At 47.2% G+C, this 26,011-nt stretch overlaps 5 protein-coding genes across 7 annotated transcripts in view; 3 read left to right on the plus strand and 2 right to left on the minus strand.

Moving 5' to 3' along the window:
• Positions 1-13,792, plus strand: part of LOC120674168 (50S ribosomal protein L13-like) — a 36,384-nt gene extending 22,592 nt beyond the window's left edge. Inside the window, exons 2-7 of one of the 3 annotated variants that reach the window (XM_039955305.1) lie at positions 10,661-10,730; positions 10,809-10,968; positions 11,890-11,961; positions 12,045-12,211; positions 12,298-12,409; positions 13,288-13,727. In XM_039955305.1, coding sequence (XP_039811239.1) covers positions 10,930-10,968; positions 11,890-11,961; positions 12,045-12,211; positions 12,298-12,409; positions 13,288-13,497 — 600 coding nt within the window. In that variant the 5' untranslated portion in view covers positions 10,661-10,730; positions 10,809-10,929 and the 3' untranslated portion in view covers positions 13,498-13,727. Of the gene's footprint in view, positions 1-10,660; positions 10,731-10,780; positions 10,969-11,889; positions 11,962-12,044; positions 12,212-12,297; positions 12,410-13,287 lie in introns of all 3 variants that reach the window. The other 2 variants (XM_039955307.1, XM_039955306.1) reach the window with 2 other exon arrangements.
• LOC120674167 (ribonuclease 2-like) lies at positions 784-3,599 on the minus strand. The gene is made up of 9 exons (XM_039955304.1): positions 3,313-3,599; positions 3,126-3,154; positions 2,961-3,034; positions 2,734-2,835; positions 2,582-2,585; positions 2,354-2,445; positions 2,048-2,209; positions 1,363-1,459; positions 784-1,262 (listed from the first exon to the last, which is right to left on the minus strand). Exons 1-9 carry the CDS (start codon positions 3,513-3,515, stop codon positions 1,186-1,188), a joined length of 840 nt encoding a protein of 279 aa, XP_039811238.1. The 5' UTR covers positions 3,516-3,599; the 3' UTR covers positions 784-1,185.
• Positions 4,746-7,684, minus strand: LOC120674166 (ribonuclease 2-like). The gene is made up of 9 exons (XM_039955302.1): positions 7,102-7,684; positions 6,982-7,010; positions 6,392-6,465; positions 6,197-6,298; positions 6,080-6,083; positions 5,831-5,922; positions 5,563-5,724; positions 5,223-5,313; positions 4,746-5,062 (listed from the first exon to the last, which is right to left on the minus strand). Exons 1-9 carry the CDS (start codon positions 7,344-7,346, stop codon positions 4,998-5,000), a joined length of 864 nt encoding a protein of 287 aa, XP_039811236.1. The 5' UTR covers positions 7,347-7,684; the 3' UTR covers positions 4,746-4,997.
• LOC120675088 (cytochrome P450 704C1-like) lies at positions 7,499-8,876 on the plus strand. The gene is made up of 5 exons (XM_039956177.1): positions 7,499-7,503; positions 7,885-8,207; positions 8,358-8,446; positions 8,539-8,705; positions 8,801-8,876. Exons 1-5 carry the CDS (start codon positions 7,499-7,501, stop codon positions 8,874-8,876), a joined length of 660 nt encoding a protein of 219 aa, XP_039812111.1.
• Positions 13,793-14,047: 255 nt separating the features above from the next.
• On the plus strand, positions 14,048-16,207 carry LOC120674163 (pentatricopeptide repeat-containing protein At3g02650, mitochondrial-like). The gene has a single exon (XM_039955297.1). It carries the CDS (start codon positions 14,137-14,139, stop codon positions 15,940-15,942), a length of 1,806 nt encoding a protein of 601 aa, XP_039811231.1. The 5' UTR covers positions 14,048-14,136; the 3' UTR covers positions 15,943-16,207.
• Positions 16,208-26,011: the final 9,804 nt, after the last annotated feature.

Raw genomic sequence — 26,011 nt, forward strand, 5'->3', positions numbered from 1 at the left:
TCTCCCATTGCCAATTGCTCTTGCCACCCCTTCTCTTCTCCCATACAGCAAGCTACACAAGCTACACAAAAAAATGACCAATCAGCAAAATCAACAAGTGAAAGGGCTTCTGAATTCAACAAGACAGCAACATGAATGCATGAGCAAGACAGCAGATGCAGAGGCACGAGGAGGGAGGAGCCTGCGGGCTAGTGACGAAGAGGGAGGAGCCGGCGGCCGGCACAGCCTGAGGGCCGGCGGGCGGGGTCGCGCTCGCGACGCGGAAGGCGCAGAGGAGTCGCGCCGTGGACGGCGGACGCGCGGAGGAGTCGCCGCCGCCGCGAGCTCCAGGTGCGCTCGTTCCCCTTTCTTCTCTCGTTCTCTCTCCCCAAATGGCCAAATCGATGAACGGGCGGTCGATTTCTCTACTTGACCATCGATTTCCCGCCCCTCAATCGATTTCCCGCCCGCCTCCTCTGTTTTCTTCCCGCTCCGATCTATTTCCCGTGTGCGCTCGTCTATGGCGGCCGCCACATCGTAACAGGACGAGGCGACGCCTAGACGACGAAGCCACGAACCATGATTATTACATGCTTACAGCCATGAACTGTATTAGGTTCTTCAGCCATGAACTGCATCGCCCGCATTCCTGGGAATTTTGGTATTTTTTTTCCTCTGGTATCCCTGTATTATCATAGACATGGCAGGCGTGCAGGCGTTAAACTCCGTCCCAAATCAAAATGACTAATAATTTGAAATGGTGAGAGTATATTCTTACAGCGAGAGGACATAAATACGATAATATAGTTCTGAGTTTCTTCTTCTCTCGTCACTTGAAAAATCCTAGCTCACGGTACGATTTTGAGTTTACAAATTGGCAATTCCTATAACATAGAGCTGAAACCAACACGATTATTTTAAAACTTGCACCAGAAACCTTTAGAATAATGGCAACAAGGACACCATCCAGCTATGGAATGTGTATATACATTGATCCGACCTTCAAGGTTTCGTAAAACCTGTAAATTTCAATTCGCATGGATCTAAAAGAGTACGGTTCTCTTCCTAGTGTACAAATAATTGATTCACAGACATCAATTTCCCTGGAATGCTCAGGCAACCACCTGCTATCATAAATGCAGTTCGTGGCCCTGAAGACATTTGTTTCGTCACAGCCATGGATTGCTCTGCTGCAACAACTACATGTTAGGCTGTATAAATTGCTGCAGACACCTCAAAGTCATCGAACTGTTTCATGATCTCTCCAGTTGAATTGGCAAGCACTACAATCACGCCAAGACAGCAGGATTAGCATATACACCAACAGAGTTTGAGCTGCAACTAAAGCAAGCTTTAGAATTTTTCTTTTTTGAGCCAACTTACCAAGGGGATCATATTTTGGCAGTGTGATGTACTGTGGGCAATGCTTTGTTTTTGACACACTTCCATTCGTCAAAGAAGTAGTAAGGCAATCACGAGGCTGGAAACATAAATTGAGATGAGCATAATATGCGCCATTTGAAATTTGGAAATTAATATATGTATCCAAATTGGGCTGGGTGGGTGGGGACAAAACTGTTGAGAGTTCTGACGTAATAACGTAACAAAACATGGCACAAAACAATGATATGATGCAGATGATCATGTCCTCTGTTTTTTTTTAGCCAACTTACCAAGGGGATCATATTCAACACTGTTGAGAGTTCCAACATAGTAAAATGTAACAAAACATGGCACAAAACATTGATATGATGCAGATGATCATGTCCTCTGAATTTTTTTGAGCCAACTTACCAAGGGAATCATATTTTAGATGGTAGTTCTATTGTTAACAAGTTCTGTTACCACAGGATTCAGAGCAGCCGTTGGGGTTATATGCAAAAGCTGTAACAACCTCGAGAAACACTTCAAATTTTAGCAAATGGGACTTTCGTTCCAGTAGGAACAATGTTTAGAAAAATGTGTTGATGGTAATCTATCGACACTACAGTCAATGGTTATACTTATGACCATAATATTTCGTAGCAACAAAATCTAGGGAGATATTAACGGGGAAATGGGAACTCACCTTCAATTCTTTGTCGAAGCATAACCTGAGCTCTTCAACTGAGCCCTTCTTGCAAACAATTTGTGGTGACCCCCCAAAAGCATGTTTGATGGTATCAATGACATCGCTCAGTGCATATTCCTTACCATTTGAAATCTGTATACCTCCACTTGACAGCATTTCCTGCAACCGTGATCCAAATTTATAATAAAGATCGGCCAAAGTCCTTTGCAACATTTGCAATAAAAGTTACTTTGCCAAAGCCATGCTGGGAACACAAAGCCAATGTTGTGGTGCGACTAATCTGCATGAGACCTGGGTACTAACCGTAACATTATATTTGAAGTAGAGGTCAAGGGCAATGGTGAAATATTGTAATTCATCCTGAACCACAGGGGCAGAGCATGTTCCATGCTTCTCTGAAAAAAAATAAACATCATGTTAGGGTTATCTAGTTAAGCAATTCTCACAAACATCTGAGAAATCAAAGAATAATGTGAGACACTACTCTGCAAAACAAAAGTTTGTATCACAAGGCCTCGAAAAGAACATTACCCCACTGAAGATAAGTAACAGATGAATCGAGCAGAAAATGCCATTGCGCCAGACAACATGCAAAGGAAACAGCACAAAGGTTGAGCTAAGGCATATTTTCGGAGTTCAGTAGCACAACAGACGAGTCAGTTCTGAATACGGATGATGCACACCTCGTGAGCCCAGAAGGGTCCCTTGCCACTGAAGCAAGTGGAAGAGGAGGAGCAGTACAAGGACGGCCAGTACTTGTCAAGGATATCCTTCAGTGGCAGTATCTGCACGAGATGATGGGAGCAGACCATCAATCAGCACGGTCAGTGAGAGCTTCCCCACAGGACCCAAACGCAACAAAAGGATTAAACGGAAAGCTGGTACGCTCTGCAACCAATCAAGCACGCACCTTGTTCATCTCGAACTGGGTGCGGCGGCAGCACGACGGCCATGTCCCATCGTCATAGTCCGGCCACAGACCATCTGATCCAGCAACAGTTGCAAAATTCAGAGCAAACCGATGAGGAATTCACCTGAGATGCAACCAAATCGAACGGATGGAGCGAACACTTACGGATCGTGAACCACTGGAGCGGCTCCGAGCTGCAGGAGGAAGAAAAAGGATCGTGTGAGGTCTCGCATCATCCGAAACGAAATAGCAAAAACTAATCTACCCGGGAGGGGGGGGGGGGGGGGGGTCCTTCGATTGCGGATGTGGGGTGAGGGGAACCGCTGGTAGCGCGGCGGCGCGGGGCACGTACCGGCAGCACCCGTTGGTGGTGCAGCAGTGGCGGGTGGAGGCGCAGATGGTGCCGGGCCACTGCAGGGAGAGCGCGAAGTAGTCGAACTCGCGCTGCGGCTTGCGGCCCAGCGGCGCGCGCGCGGAGACGGAGCCCAGGCCGGCGGCCACCAGCGCCCAGACCACCAGCACGCACACCGCCGTCCTCGCCGTCGCCATCGCCATCTCTTCCTCCTCCTCCTCTCTCGCTCCCGGCCTCTAGGGGCAGCGGTGGGGCGGGCAGCTGCTCAGTACCCAACTCTGCGCGGCGACGAGGCCCGATGGGACGATATCAATTGTGGGTGTCTGGGGCCAGCCGTCTCACTGGCAAGCGGGCCCGCCCCGACAAGTCAGGGACCATCAAATATTCCCGAATAATTCGCCCGATACCTATAAAATTTCTAAATCGTTGGTCGCTTATTGCGATCATCTCTTGGAATCTGCAGACTGCTGAAGATAAGATTAAGATCCTGACAAGCATCTGCATCGCCAGAAGCCGATAGCAAAGATCAACTAATCCCAAGCAGTTTTCCACACAAAAATAAGTTACAAGGATGTCGACGCGTCTTGTTACGAGTCCACGAATTGAGATCAAGAGTAGCACGCAAATGGCAGAGACTTTTCGTAGAGAAAAACGTCTGGGGCTCTCTGAAGATGAAGAACTATTCGGATACATTGAGTACTATACTAACGCGCCAGGAATTGGCGCGCGCTCATGCGTCGCGGCCGACGTGGGCCCGGGGGTACTGTTCATCATTTAAAAATAAAAATACTGTTCATGCGGGGCCGGGGATACTGTTCATAATAAAAAAAAATAAAAAGGTACTATTCATGTGGGCCCCACCGGGTACTGTTCATAATAAAAAAATATAATTCGAAATTAAAAATAAAAAAATTAAAAAGTGGCCCATGTGTTTAAATGTTTAGTTTTTTATGAAAAAAAATTATATACTACATTTACCTCTATTATATATTGGATTTTATTTTCACTTTGTGAACTCGCAAAATATAGTTGAATCATACATTCATTTCTAACCCTATCATTTTTTCTACTAAAATTAATAATTAGTGTAAGCTAATCCATCAATTATATCTACTAACATACACAAAATAAATTCTTCTATGTACTATTTATACAGGGCCCATGTGGGCCCTGTGTGTTATTTAGGTGTTACCCACATAATATTCAATTGGAATCCACCCACAAAATATATTTAATTATTTATTTACATGAAAACAATAACCATATTTCATACACTACGTCTACACGTGCTAGCCCCTACTACTTATTGGATTTTAATTCCACTTCATAAACTCGCAAAATATAATTATATGACAATCTATCAACTATACCTATCACACTTCATTCAATACATCAACAGGTTGCCAAAATATATCAACACGATATTGCTTTAACTGTAATATACGATAATATATTTTTATTATTATTTTACATCAAATCTTTTGCTACAGGCGCGCAAAGCGCGCCAACCTGCCTAGTTCACATCACATTCCCAGATCTTAATGGCCTGTCATACGGGACCATGAAAGCATTCATACAGCACCAGCAGGGCAGGCGGTTTCTTTACACATCGTGACATCGCTTTCTCTACTTTGTACAACTCGGTACCCGTCGGAACTCAGAGTCCTTCAGGGCCTGAACTCTAATCAGCCGTACTCGTGCAGCTCGCCAATGGCTTGGTCCCTGATCCCCTCCGTAGCATTGGCCAGCACCGCAACAGCAAACAAAGAGGTTCAGTTACTAGTCCAGCAGCAAGTAGGCAATCTCCAGGCAAAAAACGATGCAAAATTTGGGGTGAAAAAAAATATTTTCTCGTGTGTTCTGCAGGCAACGGCAGTAGCAGCGGTTTCCGGCATGGAACGGGAGCTCACCGGATGGTTTGTACGACGGGAAAGTGACGTAGCGAGGGCAGTGGCTTCTGCTGTTCGGTGCCTTGTCAGTCTCGAACGTGCAATCACGAGGCTGCCATCCAAGAACGTGCATCAAACAGTATTAGGAGCTGGGGCATTCATACGTCTAACGTCAAAACTAATGTTTATGTTTCTTCTTAGTTATGATGGCCCTTTGCCCCTTTGGTAATTAGTATTGTTCCAACTAAAGTTAAAGAAACATCGGCTAATGCTGGAACAGCTACCTTTCATTCATGTACCATCTCAAATAAGTTAGGAAAAGCAGCCTTTAAGTAGCTATGACTGAACAGAAATTACCTACCCGATAATCCTTGTGGAAGCAGAGCCTAAGTTCTTGAACCGAGCCATTCTTACAAACAAGTGATGGCATTGCCCCAAATGCATGCTCAATGACACCAACAATTTGCCCAACGGCGTATTTTCTGCCGCTTGCAGGTCGGATGTGTGCTTTTCTCAGGGCTTTCTGTGAGACAAGAGCAATAACTATAGTAAGACATGCAGGAAAAATGTTACAATCTCACATACCTTGTGCAACGAGCATGGTGTTGCTGAGATGAGAGATGACTAACTGTAACATTGTATTTGCTGTAGAGATAAAGCGCTGTGGAGAAGTAGTCATATTCATCCTGTATTTCTGGATAAGCACAAGTACCATGAGTTTCTGCCAAAAAGACAGAAAACAAAGTAAAAAGTAAGAAACAGATCTTCAGTGACACTACACCATCAACATAAAACGACATAACCAGACTACTTAATGAAATTAAGAAGCAATTGAATGCTACAGTTTTGTGCCAACAATTGCAGAAAATTTTGCATACCCCACTGGAGAAGATCCGGCAAACCATCAGCACATGCACACAAACAAAAGAAGCAACTTGATCAGCACTCAGCATATGCATTGTTCCCTGTAATCAAATCTCAGAAACCCCAATCACCTCATGGACCCAAAACGGCCCTCTTCCACCAAAACAGGTCGAAGAAGAGCCGCAGTACAAGGATGGCCAGTACTTCTCTAGTATCGGCATCAACATTAAGATCTGTGGCAAAGCAAATCAAGCACACTGACATGACAAACTTGGAGTGGTTCAGATACAGACATTTTGTTCTGAAAAAGATTCGAAGAGCAACACCTTATTGATGTTGAATCTGGTGGGTCTACAGCATGATGGCCATCCCCCATAGTTATACTGTGGCCAGAGACCATCTGTTCAAACAAGATAAAGGTACTGAAATGGCAGCACTATTTGGATGCAATTGTCTTATCCTAAATATTAATTTGGTGCCGATGTGCAACTGTATCTATCATTATTACCAATGCCGGTGTCAAAAAGTTCAGCAGCTGTTTATGTCTGATGTAAACCAAATCAACCCAAGGCAGGTAAACTATTTGGATGCAGTTCACTGTTCAAGCAACAACCGATCAAATAATTGATGCGTGCATTTATTTAGTACTTTCCTTAACATGACAATGTCAGTTATCCATGTCCTGACTCGAGACCGATATGAATTGAAAAGTTTGAAAAAAGATCATCTATAATTCACATATCTAAATCAAATCAGCTGATGGAAAATCTAATCATTGTTGTTTTTCTCTTCAGCATCTCAAATCAAACTAGTAAACAATGCTTCCAGTGCAGTGGCCAAAAAAAAAAATCACAAGATATACCGTGCAGCATCGAAATGGGGAAAGAAAAATTTCTAGTGGCTCCAGTGGACTTACGAATCGTGAACCGTTTGAGAGGCTTCGATCTGCAGAAGATGTGAAGGAAAACCAAATGAGCTCGCTCAATCGAGTTACAGCGGCAACAATGCGAGATATGGATGGCAAGCGAAATGGTACCGGCAGCAGCCATTGGTCTCGCAGCAGTTGCTGGTCTGGCGGCAGATGGTGCCCGGCCACTGCAGCGCCAGCACGTAGTAGTCGAACCCCGCCCATCGCCGCTTCCTGCTGCCATCCGCCGCCTTCGGCGACGACGCCGAGGCGGACGGCGCCAGCAGCGCGCCGGGGAGCAGCACGGCGAGGCAGAGGAGCGAGAGCGGGAGGAGGACGCACTTCTTCCCGCGCCGGTGCCGCCGCATCTCCATCACCCCGCGGCCGCCGTCGCTTCCCGACCGAACTGAAACTTCGCGGCGCGTGTCCGGATTACTACTACTAATCCATCAACTGCTGCAAGATCGCGACTTGCAATGGTGGGGATGGATGGAGTAGCTTGGAGAACATGCCACAGATATGAGCAATGGGGTTACGGGCTCGATTAGTTTAACATAATCTCGCATCGATTAAATCCTCCGGGGGAAGATAAGTTTTTTGCTTGCAGTTGCAGGTCCGATGGCTTGCTGTGCTCGTGAAGCAAACGCACACCAGCCGAAGGTACCACAGCTACGAGCACCCATGTATTGGGTTTCCCTTTCCTTTTGCCTCTCTCTATGGATGATGCAAACGTTGGAACTGCAAACTTGCATAGCCAAGTTATACCATACCAGTGGCAGCAAGCCACGGACATTGAGTCGTTGACTGAACAAACCAGTATCTAGTTTAATTCAAACTGATTTCGAAAAAGCGATAAAGAAACGGAAGCGCAAATTGGCGCCTGCCTTTGTGGCCCGATGTGTAACTAAGAAGGAAATCGGCCCAAAGGCAGGCCGGAAAAAGGGCAGATAAAAAGCCCAAGAACAAAAGAAATGGCCGCCGGGGACGAGTTCGCGCGGCGCCTCACCGACGAGGCGCTGAGCCGGATGCACTACCTGCACGCCGCCTTGACGGAGACGCTCAGGCTCTACCCCTCCCTTCCCTTGGCTGTTGGCTCTGGACACGTACGGGTTCAGAACAACGAGTGCTTTCTCTGACGAGTGACGACGTTCTACCGGACGGGTTCAGCGTCGGCAAGGGGGACATCGTGTTCTACGGAGTACGTGCCTTGGGCCGGATGGAGTACCTGTGGGGGAGGACGCCGCAGGGACAGAGCCAGGATTTGATCATTGGGGGGCAACAGTCTTGTCGCAAGGTGCCGTTAGGATGAATTCCACCTTTGACAATGGTGCTACGGGAGCATTAGGGGGGGCACGCCCCTGCCCGCCCCTCTTGTCTACGCCCCTGGGACGCCGAGGCCTTCCGCCCCGAGCGCTGGCTCGACGACAACGGCGAGTTCCAGCAGGAAAGCCCGTTCAAGTTCACAGCTTTTCAGGTAACCACAGTGCCAGTATCTCTGCTGACATCTACTGTACAGATTACATTGACGAGATGATGCCGCCCTGACGTTTGCTCGATCAATCGCAGGCCGGCCCGAGGATATGCTTGGGGAAGGAGTTCGCGTACCGGCAGATGAAGGTGCTGGCGGCCGTGCTGCTCCGCTTCTTTGTGTTCAGGCTGCGGGACGAGGCGGCCAGCGTCAGCTACAGGGCCACGATCACGCTACTCATTGAGGACGGCCTGCATCTGACGAGGTTGGCCCGTCTGCGACTACGTTGCGCAAGTTGCAGGGTCACGCGAAATGTCCTTCCTACTCCTGACCAGTTCCTCTATTCTCCCTCTCCGACAGCTGGGTCCCGCGGCTCCTCTCCGACAGGTGGGTCCCGCGGCTCCTCTGTGGCGTGCCACGTCAGCCAAAGTGGTAAAAATATAGGAGCTGCAGCTACAGTATTGCTAAATATGTATGAGTCATTTTAAAAATACTAAACGAGCGAGTGCCTCTCATTGTATATAATAGTAAATATGTAAAAAATTCGCGCTCGGGTGTGTTCGGAGAGGGCCGGGGTGATGCCTGGCTCCTTCTTTTGTCCCGAAGACAGCGATGGATCGGCACGTCGGCGTCGGGGCGTGTTCGTGGCCGGGACGCGCGCGAATTGATGCACCATTGCACCAACCCCCCGCGAGCCCAGCGAGCCATCGGTGTCTCGCTCCATTGATAGGTGCGGAGCGCGCGTACAGTGCCAAGCCTCGGAATGTAGCTGGGCGGCCAGCTCGGGTCGTTTCTTCCTGCCATTGCGGACACCCATGCCACTGCTTTGACACTTGCCTGTCCAAGATCACACTTCTTTTTCTAGCATCTTCTTTTGTAGGTAGGGGAATTAAACTGGCAATGGACTGTGATGCCTGCGGTTCGATCGGCTTGCCACTAGTTATCGGGATAGCTAGCTTGATGGCGCCACATGCTTGCACGGGTCAGAGCAGCCTAGCTTAGCTACCTTGGCTGCTTTGTATTCCAATTGATCCTTAAGAAACTGTATTTTTGTCATTGTTTGGCTGATGGAGTGCAAATATTCTATCATGTCTACAGGCAGGGTGGTTCTGCAGCCTGCCATCCTCACTGCAGCTGATGTTCTCTAGGGCTCACCCTCTTCACTGGCAGATGGGAGTTGAGAATTTTATGTGTTCAGAGACGAGTCATCTTTCGTGGCAACCTGTTGTTGCAAATGGATGAAACCTGTGAAACCTGATGTGGCAACTTGTTGTGACAACTCGTCTTATATGCTGTTTTGTTTATCTACCATGCAAGAATAAAAATATGTAATATGTGATGTATTAGCAGGACTCCTTTTCAGATTTTATTTTGTTGCCAAAGCGCTCCGCTAGCTTTCTTTCTGATTTTATTTTAACCTTCTTTCAATTTGTGTTGTACATTAGAGAGATTCTCAGTATCATATTAGTCTGTCTCTGAACATCCTTTGTTCACGTGCTGCACCTGCAGGCATGCGGCCAGAACCCTGCCTTGCATTCGCGTGCTGGCTGAGGAAGTATGTGTAGCTTTTTAGGTTTTGCAGCAGCGATGCGGGCTCTCACCAAACCCGCAAATAACTTGCGGTCCCATGCGGGCTGCCGCATGAACCCGCATGTGAGTTTGTGGGCGATGCGGACGTGGGGCGGGCAACCCGCGACCGCCCCGCTTGCATCTTGAAGCGCAACGTAGTCGCAGACGGGCAGGGGGCAGGTGGCAGCGTAATGGTATGCCGTTGTCGTGGTGACGCCGCCGTGTTTGATGCGAGGGGCGCGTGTAGTGACAGATGGGGATGCCTCACCGGAACAATTTAGGTCTCAGGACTGTCCAGTAGCTAATCATGGAGTACTACATGGATACAAATAGATTTACCGCTGTAGTCAGAGATTCTAAACCCAAAGAATTGTTGGACCACAGAAATGATTTTTTTTAATTTAAAACCGCTATTGCCTCTTATAAATACGAGCATTTCTAACTTTTATGGACCTAGGGGTGCCATAAATTGTCTAACTTTTGTGTACTCGAATTATATATATATATATATATATATATATATATATATATATATATATATACACACACACACACACACACTACACACAGTAATCTCATTTCCATTTTCCATTATTTCAGATAGATTTGTCAAAGAAAATTAATGAATTCATGTTTTATCCATAAAAACAGTTTGCAACGCAATCTCTTATGGCCCAATTGGGTGGATGATGAGGGGAGAAATGCGACTTGTGGCCCAAAGGTTGTGGTTTTAGGCCTTTTCTGTTTGGATTTTGGGCTTTGACAACGCAGTGATTAATTGGTCCAACTGCCGCGCCAGGTTCCATCCACCGGCCCAAGTCTGAATCGCCTCTACCCACACAAGCGGACGCGTCCTCTGATCTCTGCTTCCGCCGCCGCCGCCGCCGCCTCCTCCTCTTCCGGCAACCCTTCCACTTGACATGGCTGCGGCGCCGCCGGCGTTCACCGGTAACCTGAAGGTGAGCTCATATTCGTCCTATTTTCCTCTAATGTCACTAATTTCAAGCGATAAAACCCCCCTCACGCGCATACATTTCTCTCTCGCCCGGTGCTAAAACCTAGCGAGTTCGTGCTTGACGCCGGCGGAGGCACGGCCGCGGCGTATGACACCTTCCGGGCTTTCTTGTGGTGCGCGGAAGGTTGAGAGTTGGGACTCGAGGGTTTTCGACTTTCGTGGCGCGTCTGGAGGGAGTATGGCGTGTACCATAGCGAAGTTTGTGCGATTCGTCCTCGGCAGGGGACGCTGACAGGGAGACTGGTCCTCGAGCGTTTGGCACCGGGGTCTGACCGTTGCGGGGCGTTCTGTATGAATCATGAATTAAATTGGATTTTGAATCATCCGAATTTTGATCGGACATGCTTTTATGTGACTGAAATTAATATAGATTAGCGTTAGATTTTTTTTCTTTTTACCACTCTATGCGGGGTTGTGAAGTTCTGGACTTGTGTCGATAAGCTTTGGTTCACTGGGAGATGAGATACGATGCTCACGACACTGGTTAGATTTATGCATACTAAATTACTAAGTGCCTGTGCTAGTAAGTGTGCTCATCCTGCCTGAAGTCGTAGAACATATTAATATGGCACACCTGATGGCACCTCCTTGTGATCATTTTGGTATTGTGCTAACAAATTGCATATAAATTGTTGATGACGGTGTGGTTATGTAGAGATGCATTTCTGTTTCTTTCATTCACTTGTAAAAAGGGAAGAATTATGCAAACAGGATCCGCAGATAACTATGCAGTACAAATCTGTTTCCAGATCCATCATGTATTTTTGGTTCCCTAACTCTGGACTACCTTAATGTAGTTTTTGAACCTATACAAGCAAAATGTCAAGTGCTAGCAGTGACAGATGCTTCCTTTCGAACCGTGCAGAAAGCACTTGCAGGTTTAAGGAGAATCAATTTAGATGGGCTGCGTTGGCGTGTATTTGATGCAAAGGGCCAGGTTGGGATTCTTTCCCTTGTTTCAGCTGTAAGGAACTCATCGGAAAAAAAATATTGTGATAAGTTGCTTTGTCTCTATGGTAGGTGCTTGGACGGTTGGCATCCCAAATAGCTGTTGTGCTACAAGGGAAGGATAAACCAACTTATGCACCACATGTGGAAAATGGAGACATGTGCATTGTGCTAAATGCCAAGGATATCAGTGTTACAGGAAGAAAAATGACCGATAAGATTTACTACTGGCACACAGGGTTAGTAAGTCCCATCAAGATTGTCCAATACATCGTATTTGAGATATTATTAAGTTTCTCTTGTTATGCGCTTTCCTCCCGAACAGGTACATTGGCCATCTAAAGGAAAGAAGACTCAAGGACCAGATGGAGAAAGACCCAACTGAGGTGATTCGCAAAGCTGTCCTGCGCATGCTTCCCCGCAACAGGCTGCGTGATGTAAGTGAAACTTTGTTTCTCTTTTATTCTGTAATCGCTAGGGCATGAGCTTATTTGTTTCTCTGAGTAATCACATATGTTATTTCTAGTATTATTTTCTGTTGTTTAACCTTGCAATGATTACTTTTATCTTGCATTTGTGAACAATTTGGCCCCTTTAGTATTGTTGCTACATATAGTATTTTTTTGTGCTGTTTCCTGTCTCATTGGGTTTCATCTCTAGCGGGTCTAGCCTACCCCTGTTTGTTTGGACTCCTGCTGTAGAAGTTGCAGGCTTTATCTTTCTTGAATCAATGACCGGTAGAGATAGGTCTATTTGTCTGTATCCTATAGCTCCTGGATTATAAAATCTGTGTGCTGCATTGTCGTAGCTAGCTGCTCAGAAATTATTAATGCTATGTTGCAACCAGTGGAAAATAAAATAGTGTTATTAACTGGATCTGTTGGAAATCAAATTTGGTATTTGATACTCCCTCCGTCCCAAAAAAACAAGTCACCCTAGGATTCAATATTTATCCCAAAAAACAAGTCATCTTACCCTACTATTTAGAGAGTGCATGTGCATGCAAGAATCAATCAGTGCCAAATATGGGTAATAAATAGGGGCAAACATGGTCATTTTACCTTCTTATTAATTTGTCCTAGAATTCATAGGATGACTTATTTTTTGGGACTGAGGGAGTATTATCCAGTCATTTTTTGTTCTTGGTGCCGTTACAAGTGTCTGAGATTTACATGAAGTTGTTGTGTTGTGTACTGATGGAATGTTTCATGACACTGTAACTTTGAGAAATCATGCCTCTTTTCTTGTCACGCTGATATAACCAATGTGCTTCTTATGGTATTGATGTTCAACATATATTATTCTGATCATCCAGGACAGGGATCGCAAGCTGAGGATATTTTCTGGAAATGAGCATCCATTCCACGACCGCCCTCTTGAACCGTTTGTGATGCCACCCAGGCAAGTACGTGAGATGCGCCCTCGTGCAAGGCGTGCATTGATAAGGGCCCAGAAAAAAGAGCAGGCAAACAGAGCCAAGGAGGAAGAAGATGCTAAGAATGCCAAAGCTGAGGTCACTGCATAGGCACATTCTGATGTGTATTTGCATTCTTCAGATACCCTATGATGTTTTCACATTATTTTTGTTTCTTTGACATGTAACCTGTCGAGCCGAATAGGCACTAGAGCCTTAGGAACTTGCAAAACACATTCTGAATATCTTTTGTATTTTGTTACAGCATGTATCGCAAAACTTGTCTCGAGGTCAAGGCTCAGTTGCTTTTCTCTAGTGAATAAGGCCCTCTTAATCTCTTATGCTTTGTTCGACTTATGTTATAGGATAAGTCCAATGAAAATGTGCCAGGCAACAAATTTACTTGCATGAGTGAAAATAAATATGCCATGTTGGCATGCTGTAAAATTTTCATTTACACCGACATTCATATCTGGAATGAAGCGGACCTGAAAAACTTGTACTCACAGATTTCAGAGCGATCAAAATTACTCGGAAGCCCTCAGCAAAATTACGTAGAGCAGAAACATGCTTTCGGCCCATTAACAAGTTATAATGGCCCAGTAAGATGGAGATTGTCAGCCCCAGGCCCAAAAGCCCTTAAACCCTAGAAAGAAACCTCCACTGTCGTCCACGGTAGCTCTTCCTCCACGCGAACACAACCACTAGAACACCTCGCCGCCTCCGCCGCCGCCGAGGACGACGGCGACGATGTGGCGTCCGCGAGCTCGTGCTCTCCTCCTCCTCCGCTCCTCCATTCCCAGGTCGCCACCGCCGCATCCACCACAACATCCCACTCGAACCCTTGCCCGAGCCCTACCTCCGCGCCTTCTCTCCCGCTTCCTCTCCTCCTCTCCGGATCCCATTCCCGATGCCACTTCCTCCTCCGCGGATCCCTTCCCCGAAGCCTCCTCCTCCCAGACCGCCGCTGCCCTAGATGGTGCCACCGAGGCCGGGGAAGACAACTTGAGCTCGATGTGGGAAGATGCTGGGGATGCCGACGACATCTTCGCATCCCCCGGCGGTGCTGACCCCGTAGCCGACGACGAGGAGGTCGCTCGCGTTCGCGCCGTCGTGGAGGACACTCCAGAGGACAAGTTGGCCTCCACCCTCGCCGACATGGTCGTGGACTTCAACGAGCCGCTCCTCGCTGCTGTCCTCCTTGCTGCCGAGCAATGTTCCTGTAAGAAGCTGATTTCCCTGTTCAACTATGCAGCGAAGAACAACCCAGCGGCCAAGAGCCTCTCGAATCTTGAGATCCTCGTGAGCAAGGTAGCTGATTCTGATGAGATTGACAAGATGGACGCATACTTGCTTTGGGATTCGGTTAAGGAAATTGGCTCTGTGCCAGGATCAGTGAGCACACCGTTGTTGAATGAAATGATCGCAATATTCTGGAAGCTTGAGAAGTCGAAGGCAGCTCTGGAGGTGTTTGCCAAGTTCTATGAGTTCGGTTGTACTCCGGACAGTAACAGCTATTATCTGGTGATTGAAGCGGCACGAAAGAAGTCAATGTTCCGCTCTGCTTGTGAAGTTTGTGAGAAGATGATTGACTCTGGCTGCTTCCCTAACGGTGAGAAGGTAGGCAGAATTGTGACTTTCCTTTGCGATGGGAAGAAGGTCAAGGTTGCACATTCATTGTACCTAGCAGCAAAGGAGAAGAAGATTCAGATCCCAAAATCAGCCTTGGATTTCCTTGTCAGTGGTTTGGCGAGGAACGATGAGACCATTGGTACTGCTCTGGAGATGCTGGAAGAGTACCAAGAGGAGTCGCTTAAGCATGCAGGCAAGTCCTTTGCCACAGTTGTACATGCTTTGTGTAGGACAAACAAAGTGGAGGATGCAAAAAATTTGTTGACGAGGATGGTGCAGCTTGAAGAGTACCAAGGGGAGTCTCTTAAGAATGCAGGCAAGACATTTACCACAGTTATACATGGTTTGTGTAGGAAAAAGAAACTGGAGGATGCAAAGACATTGTTGACGAGGATGGTAGATCTTGGCCCAGCTCCTGGTAAAGCAGTGTTTAATTTTGTCATCACAGCATTCTCGAAACAGGGAGAAATGGAGGATGCAAAAGGTTTGATGAGGTTGATGGAGAGCAAAGGGGTCAGTCCTGATATCTATACTTACAGTGTGCTAATGAGTGGCTACGCGAAAGGAGGCATGATTGATGAAGCCCATGCTCTACTTCGTGAAGCAAAAAAGATTCACCCAAAATTAAACAGGGTTTGTTACCACATTCTTATCCGTGGATACTGCAAGATGGAGGAGTTTGAGAAAGCCATTGATTGCGTAAAGGAGATGAGGAAAGATGGGTTGCTGCCAAATGTGGATGAGTATGGAAAACTGATTCAGTCATTGTGTCTCAAGGCTGTGGACTGGAGAAGAGCTGAGAAACTCCTGGAGGAAATGGAGGATAGCGGTTTGTGCCTTAAGGGTATAAGTCGCAGTCTTATAGCTGCAGTCAAGGAGTTGGAAGCGGAGGAAATGCAGTCAAAGGCAAGCCAGGAAGCATAGTTTTTCTAGAATACACTTGGGGTGATACAGCTGCTAATTAATTTTTGGGCAGCTATTAGTTTTTTGAGCTTTGCATCTCTGGTGAGCTGGCAAGAAACATCTTTGGCACTTGTGTCTGTTTGTTGTTATTTACTACAATAATTTTGCATTTATTTAAATGCTAGACTGACAAAGAAGAGTATTTAGTTTTGGTCTAAGGCTGCTGTTCATTTCTGTATGAGGATTTCCATATGTCGTGCTAAATTTAGAGAATTTCTTCTCCTCACATCTTATCCTATTTGAAAACATGCATGGATTTTCCCTGGCAATGGAATTCAACTCAGGGAAATTTTCTTCACATATTTTGTGATTTAGGATGGCATTCATTAATTGCTTAGTATACTTAAATGACACCGTTAATGTTATCTCTTGGGGCTTTTCAGTTGCACCTTCTATCTTCATTAAAATTCAAATGCATGGCTAAAAAATGTTGTCCATCAGATGACTGATGTAGATAACATTTTAGCATTTTACTGCACTTCTATTTGTATATTATGAATACAGATCTCTGCATCCCGAAAATATTTGGTATTGGTGCATCGTACAAGACTTTAATGTATTGCCCCCAAATAATCTGCGCCTTGATTCACCTATGTCAAGATTTTAGTTGCACGTTGTATTAGCCTATTAGGTGATTGATCTGCCAGTGGTTGTCTGACAATACAGTATCTTATATTGTGTTGTATATCTGCACAAATTGTTGCTTCCCCTGGTAGCATTGCTCTGAAAAATTGGCATGAATATCTATGAAAAAGATCACTGCATATTGTAATGGATTTTATGAAGTTCATATTACTGCATTTTTTAAGCTATACCTGTAGTCAAGCATAGCTGCTGTTCTGATTATCGTTTCCTATACGGATCATGGCATTTGTGTTTTTTTTTTCATTTTTGCATTTCATGTCTGGACTAATTTATTGAATACTACCTATTGGATTCTTACTCTTACCTGCTAGATTGCACAACATACTTTTGCATTCTAGTCATCTGTCACTACACATTGTTTATTGATTTTGCACATTATGTTCATTTGTGCCTGACAACTTTTCGGTTGTGACATTTTTGTTTATGAGAGAGTACTGAAAATAAAAAAAATTAGGATGGATCGTTTTAGTTATCTCCTTTTGTATTTCTGCTCTGCAGAGTTTTTTTTTTTCCGTGAGATCTGCCATTTCTAAGTCCGATAATTGTTAATTGGTTTTTGGTCTCCATCGTAGCTATGACACTAGCCCATTTTTTTTTTGCTGTAATTGATGTCAATTTTCAGAAGATCACGGCCTAGCCTTTGTTGGTGTGAAGCGTCCTCTCATAAGAGAAGACTTAATAAGACTTAATAGTTATCAGTCCTAGGAGGCTGATAATACTTTTATTACATCAGATGGTACATCACCGTACAACTCTACGCGGAAGTGGGCAGTGAAGCGCCACTATCGCGAGGATAACAAGTAACACCCACACAACGATATTAACTACGAAGAGAGGGTCATCAGAGTCTTGCGCCATACGGAACTTCCTGCGGGTGACCTTATCCACAGGCAAGGTTGGGTGCAGGACGGAACCACTACTCAACGTCTTCGGGAATGAAGTCTGGATCATCCTCTGTAAAAATTAAGAATGGGGTGAGTACAAACATACTCAGCAAGTCCAACCACACCCACGGAGGGGTATAAACAGAATATAATGCACAGGGTAAATCAAGAATAAGACTAGGGTTTAATTTGCGGAAAGTTAATTTTTATGCAGGGGTTCATTTGAAAGAAAGGATTTTCAAGCAAATTTTTTTGTACCGAGTAACCCGTATTGTTGATCTACACAGGATCCAAGTTTTAAGTTGCTACCGGACTCCTCATCTACCGTAGCACACGGCACAACTGACGGTCACTTTTCCAAAACAACTCACGCTAAACCATCCATTCCCAGAAGAAACATTATGTGACCACACCGTAACTCGCCCAGTACCGTGGGCACAGCTATTCGAATAGATTTTTAACTCTGCAGAGGTGTGCAACTTTACCCACAAGCGGGGTACCACAACCCGATCACCTTAGTGTCGGTGCAGATCCCAACAAAGTCATTACCCATCTTAGCTAGACCTGACTAGCCATCACGGGATCCACCAAGGGGTCATTGACCTATCACAGAAGTTTTAACCGGGGCATAAGTCACACAGAGCTAATCCCTTCTCCTTGATCACCCGTTGCTCTCAGCTCTCCTGATGGCTATCAGACTAACTAGTGGGATTTATGCTAAGCCGTTACCCATACAACGGTCGAGTGGTTTGCACGATAGTGGAGTTAGGTGAGATGACATACCAACTCGGTCCTTAGTTGTGACAAGATGGATATCTCCCTTCCTTGCTCTGCCACACAGGCACGAGCACACCATTCGGCAATTCACACAGAAGTGCCGCCCATCTCGTCTAATCTCATCTTTCGAAATTCCACATTTTTTCCTTCCCACACACTCACACATTTTCCTTTTATAAAACAAGTTGTATTGTGTTTAAGGTCCTAAGCGCTCTAGCAGCGATTAACGTCCAAACATATCACATTCAGACATTAATCTAGGTGGTCAAGGAATGGTTATAACAAATCAAGGGGTGGCTATCCAACCATGTTTTCAGCAGGCAAAACATATGCAATTTTATAAAAACAGGCCAATAGGTTGTGTTTATAAAAACTAGGACAAAATATGCATCAAAATATGCATCAAAGGGCGGGATTGAACTTGCCGTCTTCAAAGCCTTCCGGGAAGTTCTGATCGAGGTGTTGTCCTTCGGGTCCGGGATCGTGGAACTAGTCCTCGTTCACTTGCTCACGGTACTGCTCGTCGACGGGTTCTTCCTCGTTCACACCGTGATCTATAACGCATACAGACAAACACACAATCAAGAAAAAGAAATAAAAGTTTTATCGTTGAGCTCGAATCGGAAACAATTAATATATGGAGATAGGAGTAATATTTTTGGGCGTTTTCCTAATGGCATGGCCAAAACTATGTTAGGAATGGCGTGGTGAAGTTTCAGGTCGATCGGAGTTTGTTTGGCGCATGAAATGATAAGTTAACGGGGTGTTTAGGGTTTAAACATGGATCCAAGGGCCTATTTGTATATAGCTTGGAGGGTGGAAGGACTTGATTGTAATTTTAGAATATAACCGGGTTATTCTGAAAAGACCAGGGGTTTATTTAGAATTAAGTTTATATGGTAAAAGGGTATATTTTGGAATATGATAAAGGAGAGGTTTTAATTTGCAAAAAGGCCAAAGGGTGGGAGGGCTCTTAAACAAATAGAAGAGAGGGGAGGGGGTTCTGGGCAAATGTGCCCTTCTCTCCTTCCTCCCGACAGGGAAACAGTGGAGGGGGCGGCGCGACGCCGGCGGCTCGGGGCGCGATGGCGGCCACGGGGTGGGGGAAAAGAGAGAGGAAGGCTCGCGGGGCCGATCCCCTGCCGCGGCTCGGGCGGAGGTGGACCGTGGCGGCCTGGCCACGGCGGGTGGCGGGTGGCGGTGGCCCTGGGTCGGCGTCCCGGAGGCGCGGCGGCGGTCAAGGGAAGGGGGAAAAGCACTAGGGAACTCTGGGACTCGATTCACCCGCTCACCTTGGGTGGTGACGGCATGTGGACGGCTCTCCACGGCGGCGGGCGGAGCTCGGAGGCTACGGTGGTGGTGGCGGCGCTGGAAGCTCAGGGGTGGGGGGAGGGGGGCTGTGCGGTGGTGGTCGGCGTTGTGGGGTTCGGGTGCGGCGCAGGGGTCCCTTTATAGGCCGAGTAAGGCGGCGGAGCGATGGCCGCGTTGGTGGCGGTCCGGCGAGCGGTGCGGGGCGCCTTTAATGGCGTTTGATGTCGTGACGCGGCGGCGGCGCGATTCGTGGCGGCTCAGGACGACGCGACGGCTCGGGCAGGTCATAGCGGTGCGCAGGCACGTGGAGGGGCCGGCTGTGGGGCTCGGCGTCGAGCAGAGCGGCGCGAGCGGCGAGGCGGCGGTGCTGTGCTCTGCAGTGCGGCGGCGCGTGCGGCGAGGCGGCACAGGGAGGCGGTGGCGGTGCGCCGGGTGGTGCGGCGAGCGGCGCGGCTGCGTGGAACGCATGACGCACGCGGGCGGTGCAGGGAAGGCAGGGCGCGCGACCCGTGCGCGGGCAAGCGGGTGTCGTGGCTCGGCATGCCGAGCGCGGCGAGCGCGTGCGCGGGCAGATGGAGGCAGTGGCGGTACGCGCACACGTGCTCACGGCCCAGGGGGGTGCTCGGCGCGGCGGGGTGCACGGGCCAGGGGGAGGCGTGCGCGCGTGGGCAGGCGGCCGGGCTAGGCGCGCGCGCGTCCGCGTGGCCGGGGAGCAGAGAAGGTAGGAGAAGAAGGGAGAAGGAGGGAGAAAAGAAAAGGAAAAAGGAAAAAAGAAAAGAAAAAGGGAGGGAAAAAGAGAAAAGAAAAAAAAGAGGGAGAGAAAGAGAGAGAGATCGCGCCGGGATTCGGATGTCGGGACCGGTTTTTCTGGAGATTGGGAGATCGGGCGGAAAAATGATTTGAGTTCAACGATGACAATAATTTTGAAACATTTTAGCGCGTGAGTTATCTTGGTGAATTTTTGGGATGTTACAAACCTACCCCACTTAAAATGAATCTCGCTCTCGAGATTCGGCTGGCTCCTAAACAGATGGGAAAATTCTTTCTTCAGGGCATCTTCACGTTCCCATGTAGCTTCTTATATTTCGTGTCTGCTCCACTGAACTCTGCAAATCCGTACTTTGGAGTTCCTCGTCCTCCTAGTGACAGTGTCCAAAATCTTGACATGTACTTTCTGGTACCGTAGGTCTGTCTGTAGATCTATCTCTTCCTCTGGCACATGCTCTTTCTCCGGTACTCTCAAACATCTCCTTAGCTGGGACACATGGAACACCGGGTGTATATCCAACATTCCTTCTGGTAGCTCCAGTCGGTATGCCATGGCTCCGACTTTCTTCAGGACTTGGTACGGTCCAATGTACCGAGGGGCCAACTTCCTTGCACTTGAAATCTTCGAGTTCCTCGAATAGGTGAAACCTTAAGGTAGACGAACTCTCCCGGGTTGAAGCTTATTTCTCGTCTCTTCTTGTCTACATAGCTCTTCTGTCGATACTGGGCGGACTTCAGCTTTTCTCTAATCTCGGCCACTCTTTCTTCTGCCTCCTTTATGAGTGCGGGTCCGACTAGGGCACGTTCTCCAACTTCTGACCACATCAGGGGAGTTCTGTATTTTCTGCCATAAAGAGCTTCGAATGGTGACATGCCCAGGCTTGCTTGATAACTGTTGTTGTATGAAAATTCTACATAGGGCAAACTCTGCTCCCAATCCTTGCCATAGGTAAGGACACATGCTCTCAACATATCCTCCATAATCTGATTCACCCTTTCTGTCTGGCCATCCGTTTGTGGGTGATAGGAGGAGCTGAAATCTAATTTGGTGCTCATGACTTTATGCAAACTTTTTCAAAACCTAGAGGTGAATTGGGTCCCTCTATCTGAAACAATTCTGCTAGGCACACCATACAACTTCACTATGTTTTCCACATAAAACTTAGCTAGCTTCTTTCCACCGTAATTGGTCCGTACGGGTATGAAATGAGCCGCTTTAGTGAGTCGGTCCACTATTACCCATATGGAGTCATGTCCTTTCTGTGTTCTGGGCAAACCCACTACAAAATCCATTCCTATCTCATCCCATTTCCAAACCGGGATGGGTAGGGGTTGCAACAATCCTGTTGGCTTCTGATGTTCAGCATTGATCCTTTGACACATATCGCAATGGGCGACAAACCGTGCAATATCCGCCTTCATTCCCTTCCACCAATATTTTTGTTTTAAATCCATATACATCTTGGTGGATCCTGGGTGGATGGAGTAGGCCGAGTTATGGTCTACATCCATAATTATTTGCCGGAAGTCTCCTTTCTGGGGCACGCAAATCCTATTTTTATACCATAAAGTTCCCTCATTATCCACTCTAAAATCCGGTGCCTTATTTTCTCCAGTCTGCATTCGGATTTCCATCAAGTCCTTGTCCGAACTTTGGGCTTTTCTTATTTTGTCCTCCAGAGTGGGTTGAATGCTCATCTTGCAAATGGAACCTCGAGAGACAATGTGCACATTCAATCGTGCCATTTCTTCCTGCAGATGGGCATCCTTGGGTCCATAAGATTTCCGGCTTAAGGCATCGGCTACCACATTAGCTTTACCAGGGTGGTAATGGATTTCCACATTATAATCTTTAACTAGTTCTAACCATCTCCTTTGCTTTAAATTCAAATCTGGCTGGGTAAAAATATACTTTAAACTCTTATGGTCGGTATAGATTTCGCACTTATTTCCAATTAGATAATGCCTCCAAATCTTGAGGGCATGCACTATGGCTGCAAACTCCTGATCATGTGTTGGGTAGTTCTGTTCATGAGGCCTGAGTTGGCGGGAAGCATACGCAACAACTTTCCCGTCTTGCATCAGTACACACCCTAATCCTTGTCGGGATGCATCACAATAAACGACAAAATCCCGATGAATGTCCGGTAGGGTTAGTACTGGAGCGGTTGTCAGCCTCCGCTTCAATTCCTGAAAACTCCTTTCGCAGGATTCTGTCCAGACGAACTTCTTTTCCTTCTTAAATAGTTCCGTCATGGGCCGGGCTATCCTGGAGAATCCCTCAATAAATCTTCGATAATACCCAGCTAATCCAAGAAAGCTTCTGATTTCACTAACATTAGTTGGTTGCTGGCAATTGAAAACCGCTTCGACTTTCTCAGGGTCGACTGCTACTCTCTCTACGGTCAGAATATGTCCAAGAAAAGCCACTTTCTCTAGCCAAAATTCACACTTGCTGAATTTTGCATAGAGTTTGTTCGCTCTCAACTTTTCCAAAACTACCCTCAGATGTTGCTCGTGTTCCTGGACACTCTTGGAGTAAATAAGTATGTCGTCGATAAAGACTACGACAAACTTATCTAACTCGTCCATAAACACCTTGTTTATGAGGTTCATGAAATAAGCAGGTGCATTAGTTAGTCCAAAAGACATTACCGTAAACTAAAATTGTCCGTAACGGGTGACAAAAGCTGTCTTTGGGATGTCGCTTTCTCTAATATTGAGCTGAAAATATCCTGACCTCAGATCGATCTTGGAGAAGTACTTGACTCCTTTTAGTTGATCGAAAAGGTCGTCAATCCTGGGGAGGGGGTTCTTATTCTTGATGGTAACTTCATTCAGCGCCCGGTAATCTACACACAACCTCATACTCCCATCCTTTTTCTTGACAAATAGGACTGGGGCTCCCCAAGGCGACGAGCTTGGTCTGATGAAGCCAATTCGTTGTAGTTCTTCCAGTTGCTTCTTTAGTTCTGCCAATTCAGAGGCTGCCATCCTATAGGGTCTCTTGTCTATAGGAGAGGTTCCAGGGACAAGATCGATGACAAACTCTACATCCCTATCTGGTGGCATTCCGGGAAGCTCTTCAGGGAAAACATCTGGGTATTCGTTTACTACCGGGACTTCTTCCAAGGACTTGGCTTCCATGCTGAACACCATTGGGTCAGATCCACTTCCCTATGTATGGCAGGTCACTCGTATTCCTTCTAGGTTCGTTAGGTGTACCACTTTGTCAGTACAACCTATGAGACCATTGTGTCGGCTTAACCAGTCCATTCCAACGATCACGTCTATTCCCTTAGACTTAAGTACTACTAGGTCTGCTAGAAATTCTACCCCACTTAAATTGATCCTTACCCGTAGACAACCCAGTTGACATTTGATGTCACCTCTAGGCGTCCAGGTTAATAGGGGTGTTTTTAGTAGTACTGTAGGTATATTGTGTTTTTCCACAAAACTTGAGGATATGAACGAGTGTGATGCTTCAGAATAAAATAGTACTGTTGCAAGAGCTGAGCTGACTAAGTACTAACCGAGCACCACGCCCTGAGCTGCTTGAGCCTCCTACGCGTTGATGTGGTTGACGCGGGCTCGCCCAAATGACTGCTGGGGCTGCCTCATCTGCTGATTGTTGTTGTTGATGTTGTTGTTGTTGTTGTTGTTGCGGATGGGCACTCGGTTGTCACTCGACAGAACTGGCCTTGGTCCATTCACAGAGTTGGAAAAGGCTGATGTAGCAGGCTTGTTCTTGGCATATGGGCAATTGGCAATGAAATGCCCTGTCTCACGGCAGTTGAAACAGGCCCTAGCATTTCTGTTGTTGGTGGTGACTTGGGTTGCATTGCTCTGCTGGGCCTTCATGGTGTTCTGGCTTCTAAACTGTGTGTTAGGGGCTTGGGATTCTGTCACTTGTGGCTGAGTTCTATACTACATTGGGGCCTGATATCTTGGTGCCATATAGATGGAATTCCTTGGTTTCTGGAAGCGATCATGCTGGCGGGCCTTGCTTTCCAGAAACTTGTGCTTGTTATCCTTCCTTTCTTTAGTTTTGGCCCTCTCTGTGAGAATAGCCTTGTTCATCAGAGTATTGAAGTTGGGGTAGATCTGAGGGGTAAGCAAGGTCCGGAGTTCTGGGTTCAATCCCTTCTTGAACATGTCCTGCTTCTTTTCATCATCGTTCACTTTCTCTGGTGCATATCGGGTCAGCTCCATGAACTAGTAGGTGTACTCTTCTACTGACATGCTTCCTTGCTGCAGTGCTCGGAACTCATCCGCCTTACGCTTCATGGTGGCCGATGGGATATGATAGCGGCGGAATTCCTTCACAAACTCCTTCCAAGTGATAGTGGAGGCGTCCTCGGCAGCGGCACAGAAATTTTCCCAACAGGCTAAGGCAGTCCCGGTGAGTTGGTGGGCTGCCAGAAGGACTTTGTCCCGATCCTGACATTCGAACGGCTCGAGCTTCCTTTGGATTACCCGCAGCCAGTCGTCTGCATCCAAGGGGTTGCTGGATCCGGCAAAGGTGGGCGGCTTGGTCCTCAGAAAAGCTGTCAGCTTATCATTTATGGTCTGCTCTCGTGGCCGCTTGTTGACGAGGACATTGGCCAGTGTTTCCAGTATGAGGTTCTGGTTGTGTATTATCTGTGCCAGGTCCCCGAGGGGTGGTGGTGGTGGCAGTGGCACTTCTCCTTGATTTTCTCCTCTGTCCTAGCTCACTTCTTGTTCTTCCTGAGGAGGGTTCTGCCCATTAGCCTGTACTCCTGCATCAGCGGCTGCAGGGATCCAGTTGCGGGAGGCCCTCGTACCGCTTCGGGAAGCCATCTGTAGATTGGGTAGAGTCTTTGTGAGATTGGGGTTATGATTAAGTGATGTTTAAGTTGTTTAATTTGTATTTTTTTGAAAAGGCAGAATCTACCTTCTGCCGAAAAGCACACAAACTAACAACAAGCACACAACATAGCAAACAGCAAGCACAAACAACATTATTACTGCAAGGGAGAGTACAACACAGGGACAAGACTAAAACGCGTACTACACGTCCGGGTACAGGATCACACTTAAGGGTACAACTTAAGCCGAAGGGGCTGGGGTGGCTTCGGGGCATTCTACTCGCGGGGCGAGCCTTCTTCCGGGGCGGGGTGTGCGAGTAATCCCTGCTCGCCGTCCTCTAGATTTCCATTTTCCAAGGGTTGCGCAGCGGCTTCTCTTTCAACGGCGGCAGTAGACCCTTCGGGGTTCTCGGGTGGGGCTTGTGGGGTTCTCAAGAGTGGTCCCCATCCTATGACAGGTGTCCCGAGTAGAACATAGTCTTCCCCAATTGCCGGGACTGGCGTTCCGCTTCTGGTCCATTCTTGCATACGCCGGTCTCGTACTTGCCTGAGGCTCTCCTGGGCAACCGCTTCGCTGCTGACCATGGCTGCAGCTCTTGCCTCGGCTTGGGCTGCCCGGATCTGTTGCAGTCTTACCGCAAGCTCTGCTTGCTCGGCTCGATGGGTCTACTCCCTCAGAATGTTGGCTTGCTCGTCAAAGAGCTGGTCCAAGGAGGCTAAATAGGTAGTCACTTGGTACAGGAGATCTTCTTCATGGCAGCGCCGTTCCAGGCTTCTCATATGAGCTTCCCAAACTGGGTTCTGATGGCCGGCGGG

This window comes from Panicum virgatum, chromosome 5N (genome assembly GCF_016808335.1).
Source record: "Panicum virgatum strain AP13 chromosome 5N, P.virgatum_v5, whole genome shotgun sequence".
NCBI classification, from domain to species: Eukaryota; Viridiplantae; Streptophyta; class Magnoliopsida; order Poales; family Poaceae; genus Panicum; species Panicum virgatum.